At 52.5% G+C, this 25,426-nt stretch overlaps 5 protein-coding genes across 5 annotated transcripts; 4 read left to right on the forward strand and 1 right to left on the reverse strand.

The window, feature by feature from the left end:
- Positions 1-1,771: 1,771 nt before the first annotated feature.
- PHYSODRAFT_333535 (hypothetical protein) lies at positions 1,772-2,280 on the forward strand (the record flags this gene model as incomplete). Its single annotated transcript, XM_009530720.1, has 2 exons — positions 1,772-1,824; positions 2,091-2,280. 2 exons carry the CDS (start codon positions 1,772-1,774, stop codon positions 2,278-2,280), a joined length of 243 nt encoding a protein of 80 aa, XP_009529015.1.
- A 2,314-nt stretch (positions 2,281-4,594) lies between these two features.
- Positions 4,595-5,964, reverse strand: PHYSODRAFT_259936 (hypothetical protein; the record flags this gene model as incomplete). Its single annotated transcript, XM_009530721.1, is given in 3 exon segments — positions 4,595-5,413; positions 5,431-5,614; positions 5,858-5,964. The coding sequence occupies 3 exon segments, from the start codon at positions 5,962-5,964 to the stop codon at positions 4,595-4,597; spliced, it is 1,110 nt and encodes a 369-aa protein (XP_009529016.1).
- Positions 5,965-7,657: 1,693 nt separating this feature from the next.
- On the forward strand, positions 7,658-9,027 carry PHYSODRAFT_505673 (polygalacturonase; the record flags this gene model as incomplete). The annotated part of the gene is given in 3 exon segments (XM_009530722.1): positions 7,658-7,764; positions 8,008-8,191; positions 8,209-9,027. The coding sequence occupies 3 exon segments, from the start codon at positions 7,658-7,660 to the stop codon at positions 9,025-9,027; spliced, it is 1,110 nt and encodes a 369-aa protein (XP_009529017.1).
- Positions 9,028-12,839: 3,812 nt separating this feature from the next.
- On the forward strand, positions 12,840-17,742 carry PHYSODRAFT_507025 (polygalacturonase; the record flags this gene model as incomplete). The annotated part of the gene is made up of 2 exons (XM_009530723.1): positions 12,840-12,959; positions 16,720-17,742. The coding sequence occupies 2 exons, from the start codon at positions 12,840-12,842 to the stop codon at positions 17,740-17,742; spliced, it is 1,143 nt and encodes a 380-aa protein (XP_009529018.1).
- Positions 17,743-21,260: 3,518 nt separating this feature from the next.
- On the forward strand, positions 21,261-22,490 carry PHYSODRAFT_508773 (polygalacturonase; the record flags this gene model as incomplete). The annotated part of the gene is made up of 2 exons (XM_009530724.1): positions 21,261-21,388; positions 21,494-22,490. 2 exons carry the CDS (start codon positions 21,261-21,263, stop codon positions 22,488-22,490), a joined length of 1,125 nt encoding a protein of 374 aa, XP_009529019.1.
- Between the last annotated feature and the right edge of the window lie 2,936 nt (positions 22,491-25,426).

Raw genomic sequence — 25,426 nt, forward strand, 5'->3', positions numbered from 1 at the left:
GCTGTTTGCGTGCTACTCGTGCCCTATGTGCTCATCAATAAGGCTGTACAGCGCGTCCTCGTCTTCAGCTTCTTCTTTCTGCTGCTGGGTTTTCTCCGATTGTTTTCTACGCAGTTCATTTTGCTCATATGGGGCCCGATACACGCGTTCATACTCCGCTTCGACTAGTTTTTTCACTTGCTCGACATTGACGTCAATCTTGACGAGGAACGACTTCGCACGAGGGTCGAGAATGGCAGCAATTTGAGCATCATCGGTTTTGACGACCGGGATATACTCGTCAAGCTTCTTCTTGAACGCGCGAGCAAAATCCTTGGTGTACCACGAGAGAGCAGTCTCCGCCGTCTTCCCCGCATGCTTCAAGACGAGATGGAAGACAACCAACGCTACACCAAAGGTTGGGTAGTTCTTGCCAGACATGAGTGTAGTCGCGCCCTTGATCGGTCTCAGGAAAGCTATGAGCTCATTAAGATAGCCCCAAGTCGTGTCCGGGATGGGAGCAGCGAGACGATCGCCAGGGCTTATTGAAAGGCATTTGTAGCCTTCATGACGGCCACGAATCCGTCGCTGTAACTCACCAATCGCTAGCTTCAGCGAACGAGCTGAAGAAATCATCGTTAAGGTGCTGTTCCACCGTGTCACAACGTCGAGCTCCGGCGATATAAAGGTCACATTGAGTGCCGCACAGACATCAGTCAGCGCCTCAAGTAACGACGGCGACTCCGACAGTTTTTTCAGTATGTCACGGACGACACCAACACTGTCATCCATGATTGGGCATCGTTTAAGCCCTTCTTTGACAGCAAGTTGAAAAACGTGGGCCAGACATCGCACATGAACGACCTTGGCTTGGGATTCGGCAGCTTCCGTAGGCCCTGGAGTCGAGGTGGTACCCGAAGCCGTCCCTGCAAGCTGGTCGTAGCCCACAATCTCCTCCTCCAGTGTTTCGTTGATCTCATCAATCATTGTTCCGTTGTTGGCGGCGTTATCCGTAGTGATCGCCCATAGTTTTGCAAAAGGAGATCCGCTCATCGCTCGAATGGTATCGATCAGATGCTGTGCGATGCGGGGACCAGAATGGGGATACTCCACGCGCGTAAACCCGATCATAACCGACTTAATGACCCACTCGTCGTTGATCCAATGCATGGTCACAACCATGTAGCCTCGTTTTGCCGGTGATGTCCATAAGTCCGTCGTGGCGGATACCCGGCCGTTTTTAACATCTTGAAGAATGCTATGCCGCGACAGCTCCTTTTCGCACCTCCAGCGCGCCATGATCTTCTTTCGAACCGTCTTCCTTGTCGGAGGCACGTAGTCAGGGTGAAGTGTTCTGCAGAAGGAACGAAATTCCTTTTTCTCCACCAGACTCAGGGAAAGCGCGTTCGCTACGATCAAGACCACCAGCTGCTTGTCAGCGGCCGCCTTGTCGAACGTGCGCTGCCGCACGTATCGCTCGAACCCAAACGCGAGCAAGTCCGTCTGGCGGGCGCCTCTCGTGTCCGCCGGAGACGCAGCTTCGTCGCCTCCGTACTCTTCTCCGTGCTGTGTCGCCGAACGTTGTATGAGCCACCGTGTTCCAGACCGGAGCTGAGTCGGTGGAACACAGCAGGCAGGTGAAGGTCCCATCGTTGTTATCGCGAATGAAGGTCCAGATGTCGGAGCGTCGATTACCACGAGCTCGCCTTGGTTCACTGGAGGATGAACTTGCACTTGAATTGTCTTGGGGCTCCATGGAATGAAGGTATGCGGAGAGGTGCGTTAGTGCGAGATGGCAAAGGCGAAACTGCGAGGAAGATTGCTGCGCATGCACTACTTCGCAAGGTCCGGCAGGCCTATGCCGATCTGATCCGATTAAATCGGCCGATTCGATCGACAACTTCAAGCAGACGCCCAACGTGTGCACACCTGATTGGACCAATTGCTTTACTGCGAATCCGCGACGAATCACCGCCCAGTAATGAGGTGCACTGGGATTCCGTACCGGGGCTCAAAAGGTAGCGGTGGCGTGTCCGTTGTGCGGAACGTAAACTGCGTGAGCACCCGGTCACACGCTGGAACGATTTCGCGCAGCTGTAGTGCGTGCCCAGCAGTAGCAGTAGCAGTAGCAACAGCAGCAGCTGCGGCGATGCGTGGGAGGCGCCTACCGAGTTTCAGTCGCGTAACGTGAGCTGGTGGAAGGCTGTGGAGGTGGTGTTGGCGCCGCACACCGCCGAGGCGCAGATTCGGCTGTCGCTGAGCGGATTAAATGTGGTGGTCGAGTTGGTGGACAACAAGTAGAACTACGAGATCTGTGCCAATGATACCGATGTTGTCTCAGGTCCACATGCGATTAAGTCTCAGGCCGATTTCAGCGCGAATCTAGCGCACTTCAAGTCACTGTAATAGATAACACCAGCACTATCGTGAGCAGACTAAAGCCACACATGAACTTTTGCTGTGAAGCGTCGGTTGTACGGATGTCTGTGGTATTTTATAGTTTCGGACATGATAAAATGTATAGGAGATTAGAGTGGAAACATGCTATTGGTCATTTCAGTGGTCGCTTAAAAATTATTCATGTAGTGAATGCGATATCTAGAGAAGCATTTTCTGGAGGTATTACTGCTGTATTTTATATCTTGGTTGTCGGATTGGATCGACCGATCAATCGGATCTAATCGAAATGAATCGAGAATCGGCACTGGCTAATCCGATCGGTCAGAAAGTACATCTCGATCAATCCGATTGGGTCGATTACCCACCCCTAGCTGCAGTACATGTATTGTGGCTTTCATCCGTTTTGGCAAATCGGGTGGTCCAAGATCCGATATATCGGGCCCGATTTGCTGGAGGGCTCCGATTTAGCAGGAGGGGCTGAGGGAAGCAAACTATATCTGGCCCGATTTGCGTCTGGGGGCTGCGAGTTGCGAAGCAGGGGCCAGAAATGCCGCTTTCCGCCGGCAAAAGGGACCGCCGCGAAAACATGTCTGGGGTCCTCTCAGATCGGCGTGGCACGAGGTAGTAGCGTCCGTAGATGATCACACAGGTGATTTAGCTGGCCATAGTGCTACGAAGTAGCTATATACAGTGTACTATTGTCCCCAATGTCTTGCAGTTCTAATGCGTCATGAGAGGTGAGGAGAACTTGGAATGCCTCCCCTCTGAGCCTTATGCTACTAACTCAGGTCAGATATAGCTAAATTGGACTAATCGATCATGTAGGAGCTCCAGTTTATATAAATCAGACTCCGAGATAACACGACAAATCGGGCGGCAAAATAGTTGAAAGCCACAATACATGTATTAATATATGTATCGCCGCGGAAGCTGAGTTCGCTTGCCAACGTGATCGCAACGGCTGCGTTCTTCAGCATGCACCGCGCGCCTTTAATGTTATGGAAGGTATTACACCTTTTGTACCTTCTCAACGGAGCTTTGGCTCGAGCGTGAGCACCTTGCGGACACCTTTTGACTGCTGTAGATCCGTCGCCGCGAACGATCTGAATGTTATGCTTACGCCTTCACAGCCGCTGAATTTCCGTGTGCCTGGCGGTCATATGGGAGCTCCATGAGCAACTTTACGATTTGAAACACACATTCGAACCTTGACCAGGACGTCATCACGGATTTGCTACCCCCGTGCACACGTCTCAGCAACGCCACCACTTGGCGCGGGATCGTGCTACGGTATGTAAAGGGCTAATCTTGTTGTGGTGGACTCGTGATGCACGTGTATGTATTTGTGTCGGCAATCGCCCGCTGCTGCATTGGCACTTCAGATTGTGGAACCTGTAGTACAGTAGTTGGCAAGATCCGGTACAGTAGTAAAATCACTTACATGTATGTTAGTCAAACAAGCTGACAACGAAAGTGCGCGTTATTTCTAAGGGGCCAAACAACCCAATCAAATCAATCTCCAAGTGCACAAGCGCACATCGGCAACAACAACACAGCCTGTCCTGCTTTGGACGTGTACAGTGCAGTACAGACCACGAGCCAGGTAGACTGCCAATAAACTCCCCTTACTTGCATTTTCTGATATCCAACAGAGCTGCGTTAAAACGATGACAAAGTGGCGCTGGGCTAGAGATTTTCGTTCGTGATCGTCCAAAGCTGTGGCAGCTGCTTTCACTGTGGTCCAATCTAGACCTTTCCATTTCAACAACATTGACCACGTACACGCGACTTTCAAATGCATTATTAAGACCGAGTTTGATTGCCATAGTGTTGTGCCAGTGTACTGTATTCCTGTTTATACATCTTGTTTATTCACACGTTAAGGTTGAAACAAGATAAGTCCTAGAAAATATGACAAAACCCAACACGCCTGCAATAATATTCTATCTTCCATCAGGTGGACAGTTTTCCCGCGACCGCGTCGATTCGAGCACAAATGTCTATTCATCAAAAAGGCTCTACAGCAGCTACTTTCTTCGTAGCCGCGACAACTATCGAGACACTCATATGGACAATTCAAAAAGACACAATGAACGTCAACCCAGCCTGCCGACTGTTCCATTGCAGGCTAAACAGGTCTTGCTCATGCACAAGGTGTAGGCTTCCGCACCGATGCACGGCCGCAACCGGGAACCGAATACCGCGGGCGATACGCCTAGCACGTGATGGAGCTGGGCTGGCCGCTACACGAGCCCTTGCTGGACGCGCTCACCGTGACGCCCGAGAACGCCCAGCCCGACACCGCCTTGGGGTTTGCCACGATGTCGTACAGGTTGGTGGCCGTGCCCGACAGACCCGAGATGGTCACGCCCTGGATGGACACGTCGCTGGTGGCCGAGCCCGTGTAGCCGCCCTTGGACTTGCTGTAGTCCGAGTGGATGACGATGGCGTTCTTGACGTTGGTGAGCTTGTTGTTGGTGTACTTGGCGTTGGACACGAGGCCCTTGAGGCCGATGATGGTCTTGATGCGGATGCCGTTGACGCTGTTGACGATGGTGTTGCCGCTGACCGTGAGCCCCGAGACCGTGTCGGACTGGTCGACGGCGTCTCCGCCGAGCGAGCCGATGGAGACGCCGTGGCCGCCGCTGCAGTAGTTGTTGCTGAAGACCGTGTTGGTGCTCGACTGCATGGCGAGGCAGTCGTCCTGGTTGTAGATCTTGTTGCCCGTGATGGTGACGCCGTCGTTCCTGCTGAGGTCAAAGCCGTCCGTGTTCTTGGCCGTGCCGTCGCCTGCGCTCGAGTCGAGCGTGAGGCCGCTGATCGTCACCTGCTGGTTGTCGACAAGGCTGAAGGTGCGGAAGGGCGAGTTCTTGATCGTGAAGCCCGAGAGCGTCGAGCTCGTGACACCGTGCAGGCGGAAGAAAACCGGACGGCTGATGGACGTGCCCTGCTTCCAGTACCAGTCTCCCTGGCCGTCGAGCGTGCCGGAGCCCTTGACGGTCAGGTCGCTCCCGCTGAGCAGCACGAGCGGACCCTCCCGCTGAGCAGCACGAGCGGACCCTCCCACGTCTTGGTGCCGAAGGTGGTGGTGCCCGTGAACTCGATGGTGGCGCCGCTCTTGGTTTTGGTCAGGTCAAGCGTGACGCCGGCAGGGACCGTCAACGATCCGATGGTGACGGAGCTGCAGGAGGAGATGTCGGTGCCGGCCTTGTAGGTGCCGGTAAGGTTGCAGGCGCTGCCGCCGCCACTGCTGGGTTTGGTGGTCGTGCCCGAGTTGTTCGAGCTCCCGCTGCCGCCAGTGGTGGCGGTGCTGCTACCACTGGTACTGGGTTGTTGTTGCTGCTGCTGTTGAGAGCCGCTCTGGGACTGATGGTGGTGGTGACTGGTCTTAGTGCTGCTGCTTCCACTGCCGCTGGGCTGCTGCTGCTGCTGCTGTTGTTGTTGGTCTTGATCCTGCTGCTGAGGGTCTTGTTGGGACTGGTGGTGGTTGCTTTTGCCTTCGGCTTCCATGCGCAGCATGGGCGAGCCGTCGACAGTGGCGGCGAAGAGCGCAATGGCAGCAAGTACGGTGGGGAGGAGCTTCATGGTAACTGGAGCGTCGGGAGACTGGAGGCTGCGGGGCTGCGTCGGTGATTGAGTCAGAAGTGTTCAGGCCGATGCAAATTGCGGAATGAACTCTGTCGTGAAGACCCATGTATTTGCCGGCAGTGGAGACAGCCAACACTGTCTCGGATCTGCGACCATCGGCTTCCTTGTGTTCGCGAGGGCATCTGTCGTTCGGACAGCGCTAAAGCGCACCATAGAGTTGCCAATAGACGCCGGCGGTTTGTTGAAGCGAGCGTCACCCGGCACAACTCGATCCTGTGGAGTGACCGCTGGCCGGCGTTAGCGAGTCGTACAGTATTGCCGAGCTGGTAGACCGGTTCAGGCTGGCGTCGGCGCTCGTTCGTGCGTTGCAGCAATGGTTGCTTCTAAACATATGCTAACGTAGAGGTGATCTCGAATAGTGGCATACGAAATTGCAGGAAGTGCGTCTGCATTTTTTTTCGCGCTTCGGGGCGCTGATTGCTGAAGGTCGTCATTTTGTGGTGGGGCGGAGCCATATTTCGCTGGCACATGTTGACGAGGTTTGTTGAAGATGAAGCACACGCCTCTAGGTTCCGAGCGCCCGGCACATTCGTTCGTTTAGAAGTCCGTGCGTGGCGTCTGAATCGCGAGTACAAGTGTACATGTAAACTTATGCGGGCGACATGGCTATTGCTGTTTGTCGTCATGCAGGATTCTTCCCAAGCAGATGAGTTTAGTGAAGTGACGCCAGAGGCACTCGATCCAGCCAAACATTGGGACTAAGCTTAGATGAACTACCAACAAGTGCTACCATTGTTGGTGAGACGGTGCCCGCGCGTTGACATCAAGCTATTCCTACCATGCGCAGCCTGAATATTGATGCCGTCTATCTTTGAGGCATCCTGTAGCGAGTGAAGGTAGAACGGCTGCTGCCACTAGCCATTGCGCACGCAAGTTGGAGTTTCTGCTATAAGTGCTATGGATACCCGAGAATCTCGATTCGGACTGTATTTGAAGGTACAGCAATTGCTAGTCTACCGTTAATCTTTCGACACTTTCGACACTTTCGACGAAGGTTCGCAGTTAATCGCCATTATTTTGCGATACTGCTCGACTATGATACTTTGAAGATTAATCGCCGTACTTAGTGCCATACAGGCAGGTCTGTATTGTACGAGAACCAATGCAGATATTTCGCAGCTAAGCTTAGCGCTTGAAAAAGCTATCGTACTTTTATTATACGTGTACAGCTCGACAGCAAAAAGCGCTTCCTGCAATTTCGTATGTCAATATTCGAGATCACCTCTACGTTAGCATATGTTTAGAAGCAACCATTGCTGCAACGCACGAACGAGCGCCGACGCCAGCCTGAACCGGTCTACCAGCTCGGCAATACTGTACGACTCGCTAACGCCGGCCAGCGGTCACTCCACAGGATCGAGTTGTGCCGGGCGACGCTCGCTTCAACAAACCGCCGGCGTCTATTGGCAACTCTATGGTGCGCTTTAGCGCTGTCCGAACGACAGATGCCCTCGCGAACACAAGGAAGCCGATGGTCGCAGATCCGAGACAGTGTTGGCTGTCTCCACTGCCGGCAAATACATGGGTCTTCACGACAGAGTTCATTCCGCAATTTGCATCGGCCTGAACACTTCTGACTCAATCACCGACGCAGCCCCGCAGCCTCCAGTCTCCCGACGCTCCAGTTACCATGAAGCTCCTCCCCACCGTACTTGCTGCCATTGCGCTCTTCGCCGCCACTGTCGACGGCTCGCCCATGCTGCGCATGGAAGCCGAAGGCAAAAGCAACCACCACCAGTCCCAACAAGACCCTCAGCAGCAGGATCAAGACCAACAACAACAGCAGCAGCAGCAGCAGCCCAGCGGCAGTGGAAGCAGCAGCACTAAGACCAGTCACCACCACCATCAGTCCCAGAGCGGCTCTCAACAGCAGCAGCAACAACAACCCAGTACCAGTGGTAGCAGCACCGCCACCACTGGCGGCAGCGGGAGCTCGAACAACTCGGGCACGACCACCAAACCCAGCAGTGGCGGCGGCAGCGCCTGCAACCTTACCGGCACCTACAAGGCCGGCACCGACATCTCCTCCTGCAGCTCCGTCACCATCGGATCGTTGACGGTCCCTGCCGGCGTCACGCTTGACCTGACCAAAACCAAGAGCGGCGCCACCATCGAGTTCACGGGCACCACCACCTTCGGCACCAAGACGTGGGAGGGTCCGCTCGTGCTGCTCAGCGGGAGGGTCCGCTCGTGCTGCTCAGCGGGAGCGACCTGACCGTCAAGGGCTCCGGCACGCTCGACGGCCAGGGAGACTGGTACTGGAAGCAGGGCACGTCCATCAGCCGTCCGGTTTTCTTCCGCCTGCACGGTGTCACGAGCTCGACGCTCTCGGGCTTCACGATCAAGAACTCGCCCTTCCGCACCTTCAGCCTTGTCGACAACCAGCAGGTGACGATCAGCGGCCTCACGCTCGACTCGAGCGCAGGCGACGGCACGGCCAAGAACACGGACGGCTTTGACCTCAGCAGGAACGACGGCGTCACCATCACGGGCAACAAGATCTACAACCAGGACGACTGCCTCGCCATGCAGTCGAGCACCAACACGGTCTTCAGCAACAACTACTGCAGCGGCGGCCACGGCGTCTCCATCGGCTCGCTCGGCGGAGACGCCGTCGACCAGTCCGACACGGTCTCGGGGCTCACGGTCAGCGGCAACACCATCGTCAACAGCGTCAACGGCATCCGCATCAAGACCATCATCGGCCTCAAGGGCCTCGTGTCCAACGCCAAGTACACCAACAACAAGCTCACCAACGTCAAGAACGCCATCGTCATCCACTCGGACTACAGCAAGTCCAAGGGCGGCTACACGGGCTCGGCCACCAGCGACGTGTCCATCCAGGGCGTGACCATCTCGGGTCTGTCGGGCACGGCCACCAACCTGTACGACATCGTGGCAAACCCCAAGGCGGTGTCGGGCTGGGCGTTCTCGGGCGTCACGGTGAGCGCGTCCAGCAAGGGCTCGTGTAGCGGCCAGCCCAGCTCCATCACGTGCTAGGCGTATCGCCCGCGGTATTCGGTTCCCGGTTGCGGCCGTGCATCGGTGCGGAAGCCTACACCTTGTGCATGAGCAAGACCTGTTTAGCCTGCGATGGAACAGTCGGCAGGCTGGGTTGACGTTCATTGTGTCTTTTTGAATTGTCCATATGAGTGTCTCGATAGATGTAGCCGCTACGACCGGGTATTTTAGCTGCTTGTAGAATCCACTTGATGAATAGATGGATGCTTTGGATTAATTTGTATTGTTATATCTTTGTTTCTGGGAAACGTACGTGTACAGCAGAGGAGTGACCATCCTACAAGGATATAGCACTGTTCTTGCAACTTCAGCATGTGAGCTGCCTGCCATTTCTATGCGAGGCACCAGCTAACCAAATCGCAGCATCACTGTACACTAACGCTCGTATTGGGCTGTCGATTAACATTTGTTGGTTTGTAGTTTGTGGTTGAGGGGGCAAATTCCGAAGTGAGATTAAATGTTATCGTCTCTCAATCTACTCTCTAGTCTTCCCCTCCTGCTTTCCTTCTTGTTCTCCTTGTGCTCGTTGGTGCCTCTCATCAGACGGATTACTCCCGGGTTCCGATTGACTTGATCTCAGTATACTTGGGTCTCCCTGACCAGCCACTGGTATATCCAGAGCCCGGCTGCCGCCGGCTCTCCCGTCGCCGTCGGATCCTCCGAGTCATCGGCGGATGTGTCCACACGTTCTCCTCGTCCATGTGCATGTATTGGCGGCGCTCCCGAAGACTCATGAAGAAGATTGAGTTGCTCTGTCGGTGTTAATCGACAGAGCAACTCAATTCTGATACCGATACTATAGCTTTGCTCAAACCCCAGGCTGTATTTTTTTAATAGATCCGGTATTTGATGCAGGGAGTGTCCATCTGTCCATCTTTTGGGGGCTAATGCTATTACAACTTCAACGGTTTTCGCACAGGCGCTCTCCACCAGGGTGCTAAACTCAGTACTTATGTGGAAGATTTGAGCTACCCCGTGACACAATTGTTGGCCTCACAAGGTGCCGTGAACTAACGCTAACTACATTAGGAACGCTCAGTGGGTTATCACAACCTCGAAACGTCTTATTTCTGTAAGGTGGTCCGTCTGCGTAAGGATAATGGTATTACATCTTCAACGTTAGTGCATCACACCAGATCACCTAACTTATTGTCGAGGTAGGTAATTTTGTTGAGTCCCGTTGATCCGGCAATGATCTTGATGCGGATATGTACGAACGGTTTTTACTTATTTGCGTCGAGCAGTGAGCCAACGATTGGTCGACAGTGGTGACACCACCTAATAGCAAGCCAATCGGCCAAATCTATCACCACGGTACTGGTATCACATTGTACTTGTCAAAAGAACAGTTTGTTGACGGCGGTTGACAAGGTCGAGCTTCCGACAGCATTATTTGGTTTCAAGTGGCAGTTTAATGTGGAGGAATGAGGTCATGAATCGACCGGGCATAAGTTAATGATCTTCGGAAGAGGCAGACTTTATAGCACCACCTTTGGCAACTTGTTTGAACTATGACCGCGACTGCTCAGCAGCGCTCTCTACTGTAAGAGTAACCTATGAGAGATCATACCACAAGCGTTTGCGTGTTGATGGTGGCGTATGTTTCTAGCTAACCCGATGGCAGGATAGTTTTGAGTCAACTGCGTGGATTTCGTTAGGTTGCAACGCAGGGTTACCATCGGACATCCTATGAGATGCTAACGTTAGAGCCAGCGAGTTTGCACATCTTGCAATACACTCGCGCCTACAAGCAGGAAGTTATGGCGTTCTCGACGTCTGTAGTAAAAGCGCGCCAGGCGTTGCGCGAGTCGCGTCGCGCGACTACCGCTAGGTTGCGCTAATCTACATCTATATGTCACCACGACCAACACGCGCCTTCATTCGGCAACTTGGATTCATGCTCATTCATAAGACGATACTTAACCCCAGAATGCCTATCATAAGACAAAGCGTCTTACGTTTTCCGATCAACGCGTTTTGACTACATCTTGGTTTTAGTATACCAGTGGCTACATTGCATATTGTCTGTCAAAACATAAGACAGTTTGTCGGACACTTGTTTGCGCCATACAATTGGCCAAAAGTGTTCATGTCACAGCGGCATCGTTGCCGCGGACGCGGTGGCAACGTTGAGCGCCGAAACGATGCAGTTGCATGGTGCGGTAGGGTAAGTAGCCTCTTGTTCACACACGAAGCGATGTGCCTGTAGTTGGCCGCTCGCAGCAAGCTTAAATATCGGCAGAATGACTGCACGAACGCGTGCATGCAGTCCGTGGAGCTGTTCCACTCAGAGGTGCAGCCGTTGTAGGGCATGGAGTTACGATGAAGTTGGCAGACGTAAACTAAGAGGGACAAATAGCTCGTAACGGTACTACATGTACATTTTAATGTAGTAAATTTTATGCTTGAGCGTACATCATAGTAGTTGTGAAGGCGTGGCAGCCAGGGAACGGTGTTGCCAGTGGGCTTCCCGAGATCTTTCAACCCCCTCTTACCTAATCATTACAGTCCAGCAACAAAATGCAACCACGTACTCTGCAACGGCGATAATACCTAGATCTTATACCTACGACGCTGAGGTGCGGAGGAGCTCCACACTGCTGCGCGGGCGCTCGGCGCGCGCCATATCGCTGCTGGGCTCGACCTTCGGCATCGGCGAGTTACTCGGTATCTCCTGCAACTAAGCCACTGCCTGCAGCCATGCTTTTTGTCGATGCTACAGCGTAGACTGGTTTGCGTATGCGCGTTCTATCCGAATCTCCATCTTCTATGCAGTGTTAGTACTTTACTGTAGAAAGGAGAGTTGGCGTGGTGGGGTGAACGACAACAGTCGTTCACCCCAGTAAAGCGAAGAAACATTGCTCCACTACGGGAACAAACGGTCGCATGATAACTGTGCTATGATGTCCTTACATTCCATTCCTGGCAAGTATATTTAAATCTTCTAGCAGGAGGTTAGTGCATGGCGTCAGGATCAAAGGCCCGGACATTTCAAGGGGCATTTTTCAAGTGCGCTGCCTCTAGTAAAGGGGGGGAAATGCGCACACAGATAAATCAGTCCAATTTACGAGCCGAGATGCAGCAACACTCGAGACTACATAATACAATATTAACCAATGAAATTGCTACATTTGATTTGTCGTCAAACTGTCTTACGAATGCTCGACACAAGTGAGTGTTGTTTGCGGCAGACACCTACAGTATTATCGTTCATACTTCGAAAGGCTATTTGAGCACAAGCCGTTTGAGGCTGTGCGCGTCCCAGCCGCGCAATTCGGAGAAAACACTTGTTGCGCGTGAAAGTTGACCTTGAGGATCGCTTCAGAAATATCATTTTCAAGGAAACGTTGTATGCTGCCAGAGCTGATTGGCTGTGCCAGGGCGGGTCTACGATCCCTGCGATTTTGCTCGCTTGTGGCGTTTGGCCACCGCTTGACCAACCGCCCGCTGCCGATGGATACGAAGTGTGTGCGATCGAGCCGCGGCGGCCGGCGGCAACACGATCCATCATCTGGTACGACCGAGTGGCCCTCTCATAGCACTCGGCGAGTGCTATGAGAGGGCTCCCCCGTTTCCTTGATCCGGATCGAACACCGCAGAGAACTAATGCCCCTGGCTCAAGCCTAACGTTTACTCTGATCCCTAAAGAGCCACCCGTATTGTTGTACTGGTAGCTCGTATTTGATGAAGCTCGACCATCGACTTCAGTTTCCAATTTGCCTCCAGTGGAGCAACACCAACAACCAACCCGGGCGCTACTAACGTTAGCTACAAGCAACCGCACGACGACAATGAAGCTTCTCCCTACCGTGCTTCCTGCCTTCGCGCTCTTTGCCGTCACCGTCGACGGATCATCCATGCTGCGCATGGAGGCCGAGGGCAAGAAACACAAGCACATGACCGCCGCGCCGGTCGCGCAGACTGATAACAACAACGCCCAGAGTCAGGACCAGGACCAGTAGCAAGACCAAACCCAACAGCAAGACCAAAGCCAGCAGCAGACCCAACAGCAGCTGCCGGAGTAGCAGTGGCAGCCACGCCGGCAGTGCCGCTGCCGGTGTCAGCTCCACCACGACGGCCCCTGCTACCAACACTGGTAGCGGCAGCACCACCAACGCTGGCACTACCACCAAACCCAGCACCAGTGGCAGTTCGTGCAATCTCACCGGCACCTACAAGGCCGGCACCGACATCTCCTCCTGCGGCTTCATCACCATCGGCTCGCTGTCCGTTCCTGCCGGTGTCACGCTCGACCTGAGCAAGGCCAAGAAGGGCGCTACCATCGAGTTTGTTGGCACCACCACCTTCGGAACGCAGAAGTGGGCTGGTCCGCTTGTGCTACTCGGCCGAAGTGACCTGACTGTCAAGGGCTCCGGTACGCTGGACGGCCAAGGTGCCTGGTACTGGCAGCAGGGCCAGTCGATCACGCGCCCGGTCTTCTTCCGCCTTGAAAACGTTGCCAACTCGCAGCTCTCGGACTTCACGATCAAGAACTCGCCCTTCCGCACCTTTAGCCTTGTCGACAACCAGCAGGTGACGGTCAGCGGCCTCTTACTTGACTCTCGCGCTGGTGACGGTCTTGCTAAGAACACGGACGGCTTTGACCTCAGCAGGAACGACGGCGTCACCATCACGGGCAACAAGATCTACAACCAGGACGATTGTCTGGCCATGCAGTCGAGCACCAACACGATCTTCAGCAACAACTACTGCTGCGGTGGCCACGGCGTCTCTATCGGCTCGCTCGGTGGCACCGCTGTTAACCAGGGTTCCACGGTGCAGGGCCTGACCGTCCAGAACAATACCATCGTCAATAGCGACAACGGCATTCGCATCAAGACCATCATCGGTCTCAAGGGCCTCGTGTCGGACGTCAAGTACGTGCAGAACAAGCTTTCGAACGTTAAGAACGCCATCGTCATGCACTCGGACTACAGCAAGGCCAAGGGCGGCTACACGGGTTCCCCCACGAGCCAGGTGTCGATCCAGGGCGTGACCATCTCGGGTCTGACGGGCTCGGCCGCTAACCTGTACGATATCTGTGCGAACTCGAAGGTGGTCTCGGACTGGACGTTCTCGGGAATCGAAGTGAGCGCGTCCGTGACGGGCAAGGCGACTGGCCAGCCCAATAGCATTGACGTGTAGATCTAGATGCTGTGGTTTCTGCTCTTGTGTTTAGATTGGCGTCCCAGTGGCCGACGTGAAGGTCTTAGAGAGTGTGTGGGGACCAGTGCCAAATCGATAAATTTGATGTAAGCTTGCTCATGCTTTCGGGAAATTAACGGAGTTCTTTTCGTGCCGTTTGAATACTGTTGCATTTTCATGCGTTGACAAGCCAAAAGAACGCCTGCCTCTGTTCTTGATGAAAAAGTTCAAGCAAGTTGAAGTTGCAATATATTTGTATGATCAGTCAGATGGACACTTCTTGCAGAAAATGCCTACTAGAACATGATATTGCGTGAGCCTTGGCGTACATGTGCAGAAGGAACGAAATCCACTGTTCCCTCCTCACACACTATGGACTGTACTTCGGATATGTGATGCAACAACGGAACGTAAGGCCGAGCTCGAACTGAACGTTTTTCTACTAAAATCATATACAACGAGCTTTCAACCTATGCAGAGTCTCACTTGCAACTACTTTTGGCCCTTTATCACGTTGTATCCCAGCGTACTCATTTTAAGCACGACCAAGATTGAGTGGAGCTATCCGAGCACGTCGGTACCCTCACTACTTACTGACCGTAACTAGCAAGCGTACAGTAGTGGTATAACAATAAGTTTCTAGTACATCGAAGTACTTGCTCAGGCGCACGCACAGAGTGGTGTGTGGAGTTTTGGACCAGTCAACGGACACATCAGACTAAGGACGACGCCGACATTGACAGCTCGACCGAAACTACGTCAACACTACATCTACGTATCGCCGCCGCGTCAACGGCGACAACGCATAATCAGCGTCAGTGATTGGTGCTGCGGATGAGTAGTTTCCACCGCAGTGCAACGGAGGTCGGAAACGCGTTTTTCGGGTTCGACGTAAAAGAAGGCCATGTACAACGACTTCAACACACAAGATCGCATCAGGGAACGAGTCCGACAAGATGCCAAGCTCCTTCCCAAGGACGACGAGTCCATGATGCTGTTAACGGCCTCCTCGGGCTTGTTTTGTCCGTCTTGTCCCAGCGACCTGACCAACGGAAGTCTAAATCTGGGTGCACGGTTCAAGCGGTCGAGAGGGTCGAGTAGGTGAGCTGCTTCATTCGGTCTTTCGCTCAGCGCTGAGCGATTCGACCATGTGCGCTCGCAAGTAGGCGACGCAGAATTTTAACCCACCCACCATTCCCGAGGGGGTGCCTCGGCTTGCTTGCGGTTCAAGCCGCACCGATGCTAGCCACATTAACTGAAAATGAAGCAGCTCTAGCCCCACATGGATTCTTGCACAAGAGTGGAAAGCTGGAGGGAGCTGCCACAGGGCGCCCTCTTTGTAAGGCAAGTAGTACAGTAGAAAGAGATTTTATTTGGCTTTGACCATTAAAATCGTGATGGTGGTCTTAAGTTTTTTTCTGCTACAGCTATCTTTTTCGTGTTCTTGACGGCGTCTCGTTCTGTTGGTGATCTCTGATTCACGCGGGGCTCTTATCGATACTCTGGATACATTAGTAAGGCAAGTAGCTATTGCAGCTGAATGACCTCACTTCACAACTTACGCAACGTCATATGGTGCCAACGCGAACGTTTTGATAGCTCGACGTCGAGACACGTACACGTACGACGACGTCCAAGTCTTAGAATGCATAGAATCGGCACAATCGCGACAGCACGGCGCGCGCGACTACAGTACTGTAACACCGTTTCACGTGTATCTTACTTAGATCGAAGCGTTGTAGGCGGAGAATGCAGTACAGGGCCTATTATTACTGTTGACAGATCCACACAGCCTTAATACGGTAGCACACAACGCTTAGCCATGCGACCTATACAGTACAGTAGTGGGAGAGCTTCCTAGCGTTGCAAGTATTAATACATGTATCTGCAAAAGACTGAGTAAACAATGCGGCGACGACCAGATAAGTCGTGACTGACACGGCCACAACGTGTATACATTTCGCTACTACGGCAAGTTCGTGCCTTGACTGCGCGATTCGAAGAAAACACTTGTTGCCCTTACAAATTGTCCTCCGTTACGCGAACGACACGGCGCGCTGGTTCAACGCCGGCGCTGACTTGATACAGTATGCTCATGTGGGCTCGATCATGGATCGCATGGCTCGACCAAATACATGTACTGCACATGTGGCAGTGGACACGATCGACCACCGGTAACCTGACCTTGTTTTTGGTTCGAGAGGTGTCAAAGAGGGTGCCCGCTTCGTTGAGCCGGAGCCCGCTTCAGGTCAAAACGGCGTGCCCTGGCTCAACTGGACGCTTACCCTGTATTTCAAGGAGGCTCCGTAGTGGAAGCCCGATTCGGTCAAGCTCGACCGGTGATCTCATTTTCAATTTTGCCTCCAGCGGAGCAACAGCAGCACCTGACACGGCCACACCTGAGCTACAAAGCCCACGACGACGATGAAGCTTCTCTCCGCCGCGTTCGCTGCCTTCGCGCTCCTCGCCACGACCGTTAACGGCTCGCCCATGCTGCGCGAGGGCGGAAAGGGTGGCCTCCCGAAGCAGGGCCAGCAACAGCAGGGTAGCAGTAGCTCGTGCAACCTCACTGGTACCTACGAGAAGGGCACGGACGTCTCGTCCTGCAGCGCCATTACCATCGGGGGACTGACGGTGCCTGCTGGCGTCACGCTCGACCTGAGCAATGTCAAGGACGGAGCCACCATCACCTTCACTGGCACCGCCACGTTCGGCACGCAGAAGTGGGTTGGTCCCCTCGTGCTGCTGAGCGGCAACGACCTCACGGTTAAGGGCTCCGGCACCCTCGATGGCCAGGGAGCCTGGTACTGGAAGCAGGGCCAGTCGATCACCCGCCCGGTCTTCTTCCGTCTCCAGAACGTCGTTGGCTCGACGCTCTCGGGCTTCACGCTCAAGAACTCGCCCTTCCGCACCTTCAGCCTTGTCACGAACCAGCAGACGACGATCAGCGGACTCACGCTCGACTCTCGCGATGGCAACGGCATCGCCAAGAACACGGATGGCTTCGACCTGACCAAGAACGACCACATCACGATCACGGGCAACAAGATCTACAACCAGGACGACTGTCTGGCCATGCAGTCGAGCACCAACACGATCTTCAGCAACAACTACTGCTGCGGTGGCCACGGCATCTCGATCGGCTCGCTCGGCGGCAACTCCGTGGACCAGTCCTCGACGGTTCAGGGCCTCACTGTCGAGGGCAACACGATTGAGGACAGCGACAACGGTCTCCGTATCAAGACCATCATCGGAATGCAGGGCCTCGTGTCGGACGTCAAGTACGTGCAGAACACACTGTCGAACGTCAAGAACGCCATCGTCATGCACTCGGACTACAGCAAGTCCAAGGGCGGCTACACGGGCTCTCCCACTAGCTCCGTGGCGATCCAGGGTGTGACCATCTCGGGTCTGACGGGTTCGGCCACCAACCTGTACGACATCGTGGCGAACCCGAAGACCGTGTCGGGCTGGTCGTTCTCGGGCATTAAGGTGAGCGCGTCGGTCAAGGGCAAGGTGGCTGGTGCGCCTAACAGCGTTGCCGTGTAGATGCTCTCGTTTCTAGTAGTGTGCTAAGATTGGCGTCCCAGTGGCCGACAGGATGGCCGATAGAGTGCTGGGGCATTTGCCAATTCGATAAATTCGATGGAAGTTTGTTTTTGTTTTTGAAATTCTATTGCATATGCCTCAAAAGTGCAGTGTCCACATGGTCTTGTAGCTGTTCGTACATGTACAGGTACCACGTTCGCGGCCAAGACGCATGCGCTTCGCTTGCAGCATGGACAGAAGTTGAAGTAAACACCTAGGATTCTCTGGCAGGGACCATGCAGCCTGCGTGGATTACATACAAAAAGTTGAAGTAGTCAAATAGACAACTGTGATCATCATCATCAAAAAAAGTTGAAGTGACTGGAATCCCCAGAGGACCGTACAGTACGGTACGAGTGTGGTGCAAGAGCAAGAGATGCAGCTGGCTGACAGCGAAGATCGCTGAACTGTGGCTATCTTAGCAGCATGTCTGGTCCACGTCGGTCATATCGATAGAACCTGCGTTGCTGCTGGATTAACGTATCTTACCCATGTCGCCGCTCGCGACTTCAGTCATGCGATGTACAACAATTACGATTCATGTTCTTTCGTAAGACGATACTTAGCCCCAGAGAGCCTACCGTAAGACAAAGCGTCTTACGTTTTGCAATCAACGCATTTTGGCTACATCTTGGTTTTAGTATACCAGTGGCTACATTGTATTTTGTCCGTCAAAACGTAAGACAGTTTGTCGGACAACAATTTGCACCATGCGATTGGCCAAAACTTTCTGCACGAAAGAGGGTAGTGTCGTTGCGTGCGTTCCTCCGTTGAGCATGTAGGAACCCGAGGACAACCGCTTTGCCGTTTTTGAATTGCTCGTGCCACCTACAGTCGAGCCGACGAAATAAGGCGCTCACAAGCACGAACATGTAGTCGGTAGTGCGGCCCTACTGCTGACTACAATGTACACGCTTGTTTGAGAATGGTTAAGAAATAAATGCACCCGAACCATTAGCCCAGCTTGACAAACAAAACGTTCAGGGCTTTATAGTGAATTCTAGTTAATGCATAACCAAATAGAGCCCCTCTTCCTCCGGTAGTGCGGCCCACGAACCCTGTCGTGTCCTCTGAGGACGCCTCCGAGCGAAACAATGCACGACGAGCGCGCACACATGCTCCGCACCGAGGCGTTGTCGGAGGACGCGAGGGAGTAAACATTCAATACATTATGGGATCTTACCAAAGCCATGAAATGAACTGTTTTGTAGTAGCAACAAGGCAGCGTCAGCCAGTCTTGGTATTTGTATTTGTTGCGGCTTGCTTGGCTGCCTTACTCCCGGAGGCGCACACTGCTGCAGCTCCACCTACGTCGGTAGTGGACACCTCCGACCTCACCCGCGGCCACGTGTAGGCAAGCTGTTGGTGGTGTCGCAAACGACGTGAGGGCCTCTAAGAGTCAAATGAGCGGCGAAACTTCTCGGGAATACATGCAAAATGCCAAAGCTAATGTAATTGATCAGCCCGGCTGAAGGCGCTTACCAGTTTGCTCGGCTTGCTACTGTAGTAGTAGGAAATCTAAACGATCTAAGCTCGCCGTGGTGTTTTAAATATGTAGAGGGAGTTTGTTGGTGTCGCAGCGCTCCTCCGCACAGTTCTATCGAACCGCCAATCATTACTACCACTACTATGCTGCGCCCGATATTAGTCAGGATACGAAGTGCAACGAAATGCATCAAAAAGAGTAACGCGGGCCTTCCTAGCAGAGCCTCTGCGCCTGGCAGTGCCAACAGAATTGGCAAGTCGTACTATTCGCCAATCAAATCACTAGATTTGATTTGTCGTCAAACTGTCTTACGAATGCTTGACACAAGTGATTGCTGTCTTGATGCAGCCTGGCCACCGCCCGAGCGCCGTACGGTACATGTACATCCATGGTGCTGGTACAGGATTTCCAAGATACTCTTTGGTACAGTACTACAAATGGATAGCTTACGGTACCTTTGTGGGGCACACACGAAGAATCGATAAAACACAAGGCCTTTACACTGTGTGAGCATCTGGTCCTCGACCAAACGAAACGTGTGCACCATCAGGTTACCCAGAACCTCACGTCAGGAGCCAAATGTCAGCAAAATAAGTGCACACTTGTGCACTTATTTTGCTGACATTTGGCACTGCACAGACGACGCCAACCTTGCAGATTTGAGCAGGTCGTCGTGCTCTGTGAGTCGCCTCTATAATAATAGTCCATTGCCAATGCGCTGGAGGACAATGGACCGTTGTCCAAACCCAGCGCGCTTCACTCAGATCCACACACCCTTTTGACCCGCTAACATGAGCACCAGCTTAGACACCCAGATGATGTGAAATTTAGCCGGTACCTGCAACCTGTACTTGTAATGTACAGTGCGGTACATAGTAGCATATCAATCCGTACGGTACCGGCCTGTATTGTGTACCAATTGCGCTGCAATGCAGAGCCCTCTGCGGAATCCTGGCGGGTGAATCTGGTGTGTACACGATGAGCACGCGCGGTTTGACGACACGAAATGTGCCGTGATTAAAACCTGGCGAAAGCGGCGCGCACACTACATAATACTGGTACGGCGGTTTATCTACTAGACTATTGTACATTGTAAGTCTTCGTTTGCTAAAATTATTCGATGACCAGGGCTTGGCACGGGTGCCACAGTTCTTCTTCGAAAGGTTAGTCAGTTAGCGTTAAGGGCTTTTAAGCCCGGTATCGTCGATTCTATGACCCGCTGGCATTGCTGTACAGCCATGAAACTGTAGCGGCAGTTCCAGCTGCCCCCATTCGATGAGAACATGTGCTGTTGTAAAAGCCGGTGTACTGTACGCCGTGCCTGCTGTTGTCTGCCTAAACTCCAGTGTGAGCTTTGTTTTGCCGCTGCCAGCTCTGCGTTTTTGTCCGATACAGTAAAGTACCCGCCAGCATACAGACAACGACTTACAAAGCCGGTAGACACAAAAAGCCGGCAGACGAAGTCAAGCAAAGCTTAACACAAGCAAACCATCCAATCAGATTCAATCAAATGACTTCATCTTTGTATACCATCTGGTTTTGTGTACTTTATATGCTTTCTTGTGTACTTTATGCAGCACACCGTGTGTTTTATGACAGTTTAACAGATTTGACGGGAAGGAATTTATCGTTGTTTTTATATAGGAGGATGGCATTAAGCATGCCGGCTTTGTAAGTCGTTGTCTGTAGTTCGAAGCCTCCCGTTCCATACAAATTCATAAATAAATCTTGGGCATCGATTCGATTAATGCATCTCGATATTTGATTGGTTAGTCTCTATATTGATTAAAATGCATATGGTGCCCGTCAAGCATGCGTGCTTGCTTGCAGTGCTGAACCACAGCCCACATCGAACTACTACTAAGTAATGGTTTACTCTATGAACTGAAGGGGCACTCGAAACACAGCTCGGTGCAGGTGGACCACTGCCCTCAGTTTTCATTTTGCGCGCACCTGCAAGAAACCTCCAATCTCCAGTCCAAGGTTTCACAGCATGAAGTTCTTCACCACTGCGCTCGCCGTGTTTGCGCTCCTCGCTACGACTGCCAACGGCTCGCCTATGCTCCGCATGGAGGCCGAAGGCAAAAAGAGCAAGACCAAGACACCGGAGCCAATTCTTCAGTTGGAAGACCCGGACCAAACGCAGCAGCAAGACCAGACCGAGCAGCAAGATCAGACTGAGCAGCAGGACCCAACCCAGCAGCAGTCGCCCACGACCAAGACGAGCAGCGGCTGCCACCTCACAGGCACCTATAAGAAGGGCACCAACATCGCGTCGTGCAGCTCCATCGTGGTGGACTCGCTGACTGTCCCCGCCGGTGTGACGCTGGACCTGAGCGCGGCCAAAAAGGGTGCGGTCATTGAGTTCGTGGGCACCACGACGTTCGGCACGCTCAAGTGGGAGGGTCCACTGGTGCGCGTGAGCGGCAGTGACCTGACGGTCACCGGCTCCGGCACGCTGGACGGCAATGGCGCCTGGTACTGGAAGCAGGGTCAGTCGATCACGCGCCCCGTGTTCTTCAAGCTGCAGAACGTCATGAGTTCAACGGTCTCAAAGTTCACCATCAAGAACATGCCGTTCCGCACGTTCAGCATTGTGACGTCCAAGGACACGACCCTAACCGGCCTTACGATCGACAACCGCGCTGGCAATGGTATCGCCAAGAACACGGACGGCTTTGGTCTGACCAAGAATGACCACATCACGATCACCGGCAACACCATCTACAACCAGGACGACTGCCTCGCTATGCAGTCCAGTACTAACACATTCTTCACCAACAACCGCTGCTACGGCAGCCACGGCATCTCGGTCGGATCGCTTGGTGGCAACACTGTTGACCAGTCTACTACGGTTCAGGGCCTCACTGTCGAGGGCAACACCATCGTGGACAGCGACAACGGTCTCCGCATCAAGACCATCATCGGTCTCAAGGGTCTCGTTACTGATGTCAAGTACGTGGACAACGAGCTTTCCAACGTGAAAAACGCAATCGTGATCCGCTCGGACTACAGCAAGCAGAAGGGCGGTTACACGGGCTCCCCCACAAGCCAGGTTCTGATTAAGGACGTGACGGTCTCGGGCCTCACGGGTTCGGCTAAGAATCTGTACGACATCATGGCGAACCCGAAGGTGGTGTCTGGCTGGTCCTTCTCGGGTATCGACGTGACCGCGTCGGTTAAGGGCAAACTGGCTGGCGCGCCCAACAGCCTGAGCGTGTAAAAACACTGGTTCGGTGTTACTAGTTGGCGATCGCAGCATGCCTGAGTCTACATGCAGCTACTACAGTTTAAAAAAAAAATCGTTGTTTGCCCTTTGACTACAAGTACATGTAATACATGTACTGTACGTAAAATTTGACACTCCAACCTGTAAGGGGCTGGTCGCGCTGGCTGGTGCTGGTTCTCGGTCGGGACGGCAAGCGGTATGCGAAATGATATCGTATTATTTTTGCTCACTTTGGACATAACCATGACGATTCGTCGAAAACCCGGGAACTCGACCCGCTTGCTGGTTCCCGGGTTCTCTGCGAATTGCAATGGTTATGTCCAAAATGAGCAAAAATAATATAGAAGTGAAAACTCGAGGCCGACTTAGTAGTTCACCTACCCCTTCCCATCTCTGGAACACCCGACCGAGAACCAGCACCAGCCAGCGCGACCAGCCCCTAAGCGGTCGCTGCCGAAGTAGATCGCGCTTCGCCGATCTTTCGGTGCTATTTGAGCGGCGTCAACCCCCTGAAAACTGACTATTCGCTATCGGGGCTGACGCCATCCATGCATGGGCACACTGTATTAAGCGTCTGGTGAGTTCTGTTGACTACGCTATGTGGGCAAGACCCAACCTGGTGGTCTGCTCCGTCGTCTCATGCTCGTACCCCTCCAGCTTCATCTAGGATTCGCTCCAAAGCGCGAACCCTCTTTCCCACCATAGCCTTCTCCACAGCAGTATAGTCTCAGCATCAAGACCCTCGTCGCCATCTCCGCCACCACTGCATCGCCGATGAGACGCCAGCCAAACAAGCCGTACAGAAGTAACATTTTATCGGGTTTATATACCGCCACTGACTCAGTGGCGGCGTCGGTGTTTTAAGCAACGCGACAGGCAGCGCAGCTATCAACTTCTTTGGTGTCATGAAGTCCGGCACATCCATGGGAGGTTCAGGAACAACTGAAGCTGCGCATCTCAGGCACTCTCAATGGCCAAGACGCTTGAGCAGGGAATGAACATATAACTTCCGTCGTCTTCTGCATGCTCGAGACCATCTCTTCTACCGTATCCGGATTAGCGCTGACGAACATCCCGTCCCCCTTTGCACAGTCAACTCTGAGGATACCACGAGCAGCAGCTCGAACTACGGCAAGACTCTGACAAAGAATATACTTCTGAAGTACGGAAGGCTTCTACAGCAGTTGAGCTGAAACGACGGCCTCGTGATCACGAGCAACACCTGGGCGATTACAGTACTCGCCATGCGGAATGCTCACCTGAACAGAGCAACAGGATTGTCGGCAGGTACAATGACCCCGCGTACTCGACGAGTGTGGGAGAAGGAACAACGAGTACTTAAGTATGGGATCGCGGAGGGCGTCACGTACACGAACTACATGATTTCAAGCGTGAAAACTGTCATCGTGATCCACAGTAGGTTGGAGATGGCTCCATGGCGACGCAAATAGCAAGATACGATCCCGATGGCACTCACTCACTTCACCAAACTACTCAATTCTAAGCGCATTCATGCCAAGCACACTACAACCGTCTTGGCAGCCCATGACGGCAATTCGCTCACGATTCGAGGACTCTATAGTTTCTCGTTAAACGTAAATAGAGGACCTCTTAACGCTAAAAAAACGACGGCAATTGGCTCAGTAGTCTACGTTACTCGACACACCGCAAAATGTGCCGCCGAGCCGTTGACGCGAGTTATTGAGAACGGTCACCTAGCGTCTTTGTCATAGCCATCATACAAAACTCTTGAGTATTGGGACAAATCAACTAACAGCGCATTCTATTGAGCAAATACGCAATAGTCTGCAAGCAGAATCTAATTCGGCGCCTTTCCCTTATTATCAATGTCTTCGTCTGTTTTAAGAGTCCGATGGTTCCTTTACATTTTACTCGCGATACCTACTCAATGGATGGTTCCTCCTTTTTAAATAAAACTAATTATTATATTTATACTCCAGGTGCTATTTTAATATATATTTTAAAAATAGTCCCAGGAGTATCATTATTTGAGCTCCGTACAACCATCATCGCTATCTCCAGCCAGGACCTAGTGCAAATTCTTAACCACTCATGCCTCTGCTTTCGTGTCTTACCCGACTTTGATATTGGGCAAACAATCGTACCTACCTCCCCTGCGCGCTGTGATATTGTACCCGATCGACGCTGTCATGATGGTAATCAATGTGCGGTGATGTACGAGACAACGGCGACGTCATGACAGAGTTCGGATCATTGAATGAAGCCATGATCAAGCTTCCCTTCCTGCACGCTGCACAACCTCGTCAAAGAACTAAGAACGAAAAGCAAATGTGCAGAGATGCATTAAGCCCCCGTAACTAAAATATCATCACCAATTATATTCTATAAAGATTATAATATAGTTTTGAATATATAGTGATATTTCATATGTGACAGTTACTTCAGTAAGTTAGAGAGAAAACTAGTATCTCATATTTATAAAACAATTATGATATATATGCGGGAAATTATTATTGTATGTATTCAATTTTACTATTTTCCTTTAGCAATATGTATTTAAAATACTTAGTATTATTGTGCTTTGCAATGATTTTGGCAATATGAGGCGAGATTTGCTGTATTTATAGCGACCACCTGCTAGATTTACGATAAATCGAGGTGCATAAATGGGTGGAGGCCTAGAATTACGCTAAAAGCGCCACAATTGCACTTTTGAAAGTGCAATTGTGGCTGTGCAGCTGCAATTCTGTCGGTTTTTATTCACAAGCACCTACACACACGGCAATTATGCATAAGAGGGTGGATATGCTGGGGATCATGGACGGTGGTGTACTGGGCCAATGCATGGCTGCTGAGAGGCCCTCCCAAGTCGATATATATATGAGGAGGTGGATTTATCCATAATTTTAGCAGGTCGTGTATCTTCTTTCAGACATATTTTGGAGCAG

The sequence above is a fragment of the Phytophthora sojae genome (assembly GCF_000149755.1).
Source record: "Phytophthora sojae unplaced genomic scaffold PHYSOscaffold_5, whole genome shotgun sequence".
Taxonomy (NCBI): Eukaryota; Oomycota; class Peronosporomycetes; order Peronosporales; family Peronosporaceae; genus Phytophthora; species Phytophthora sojae.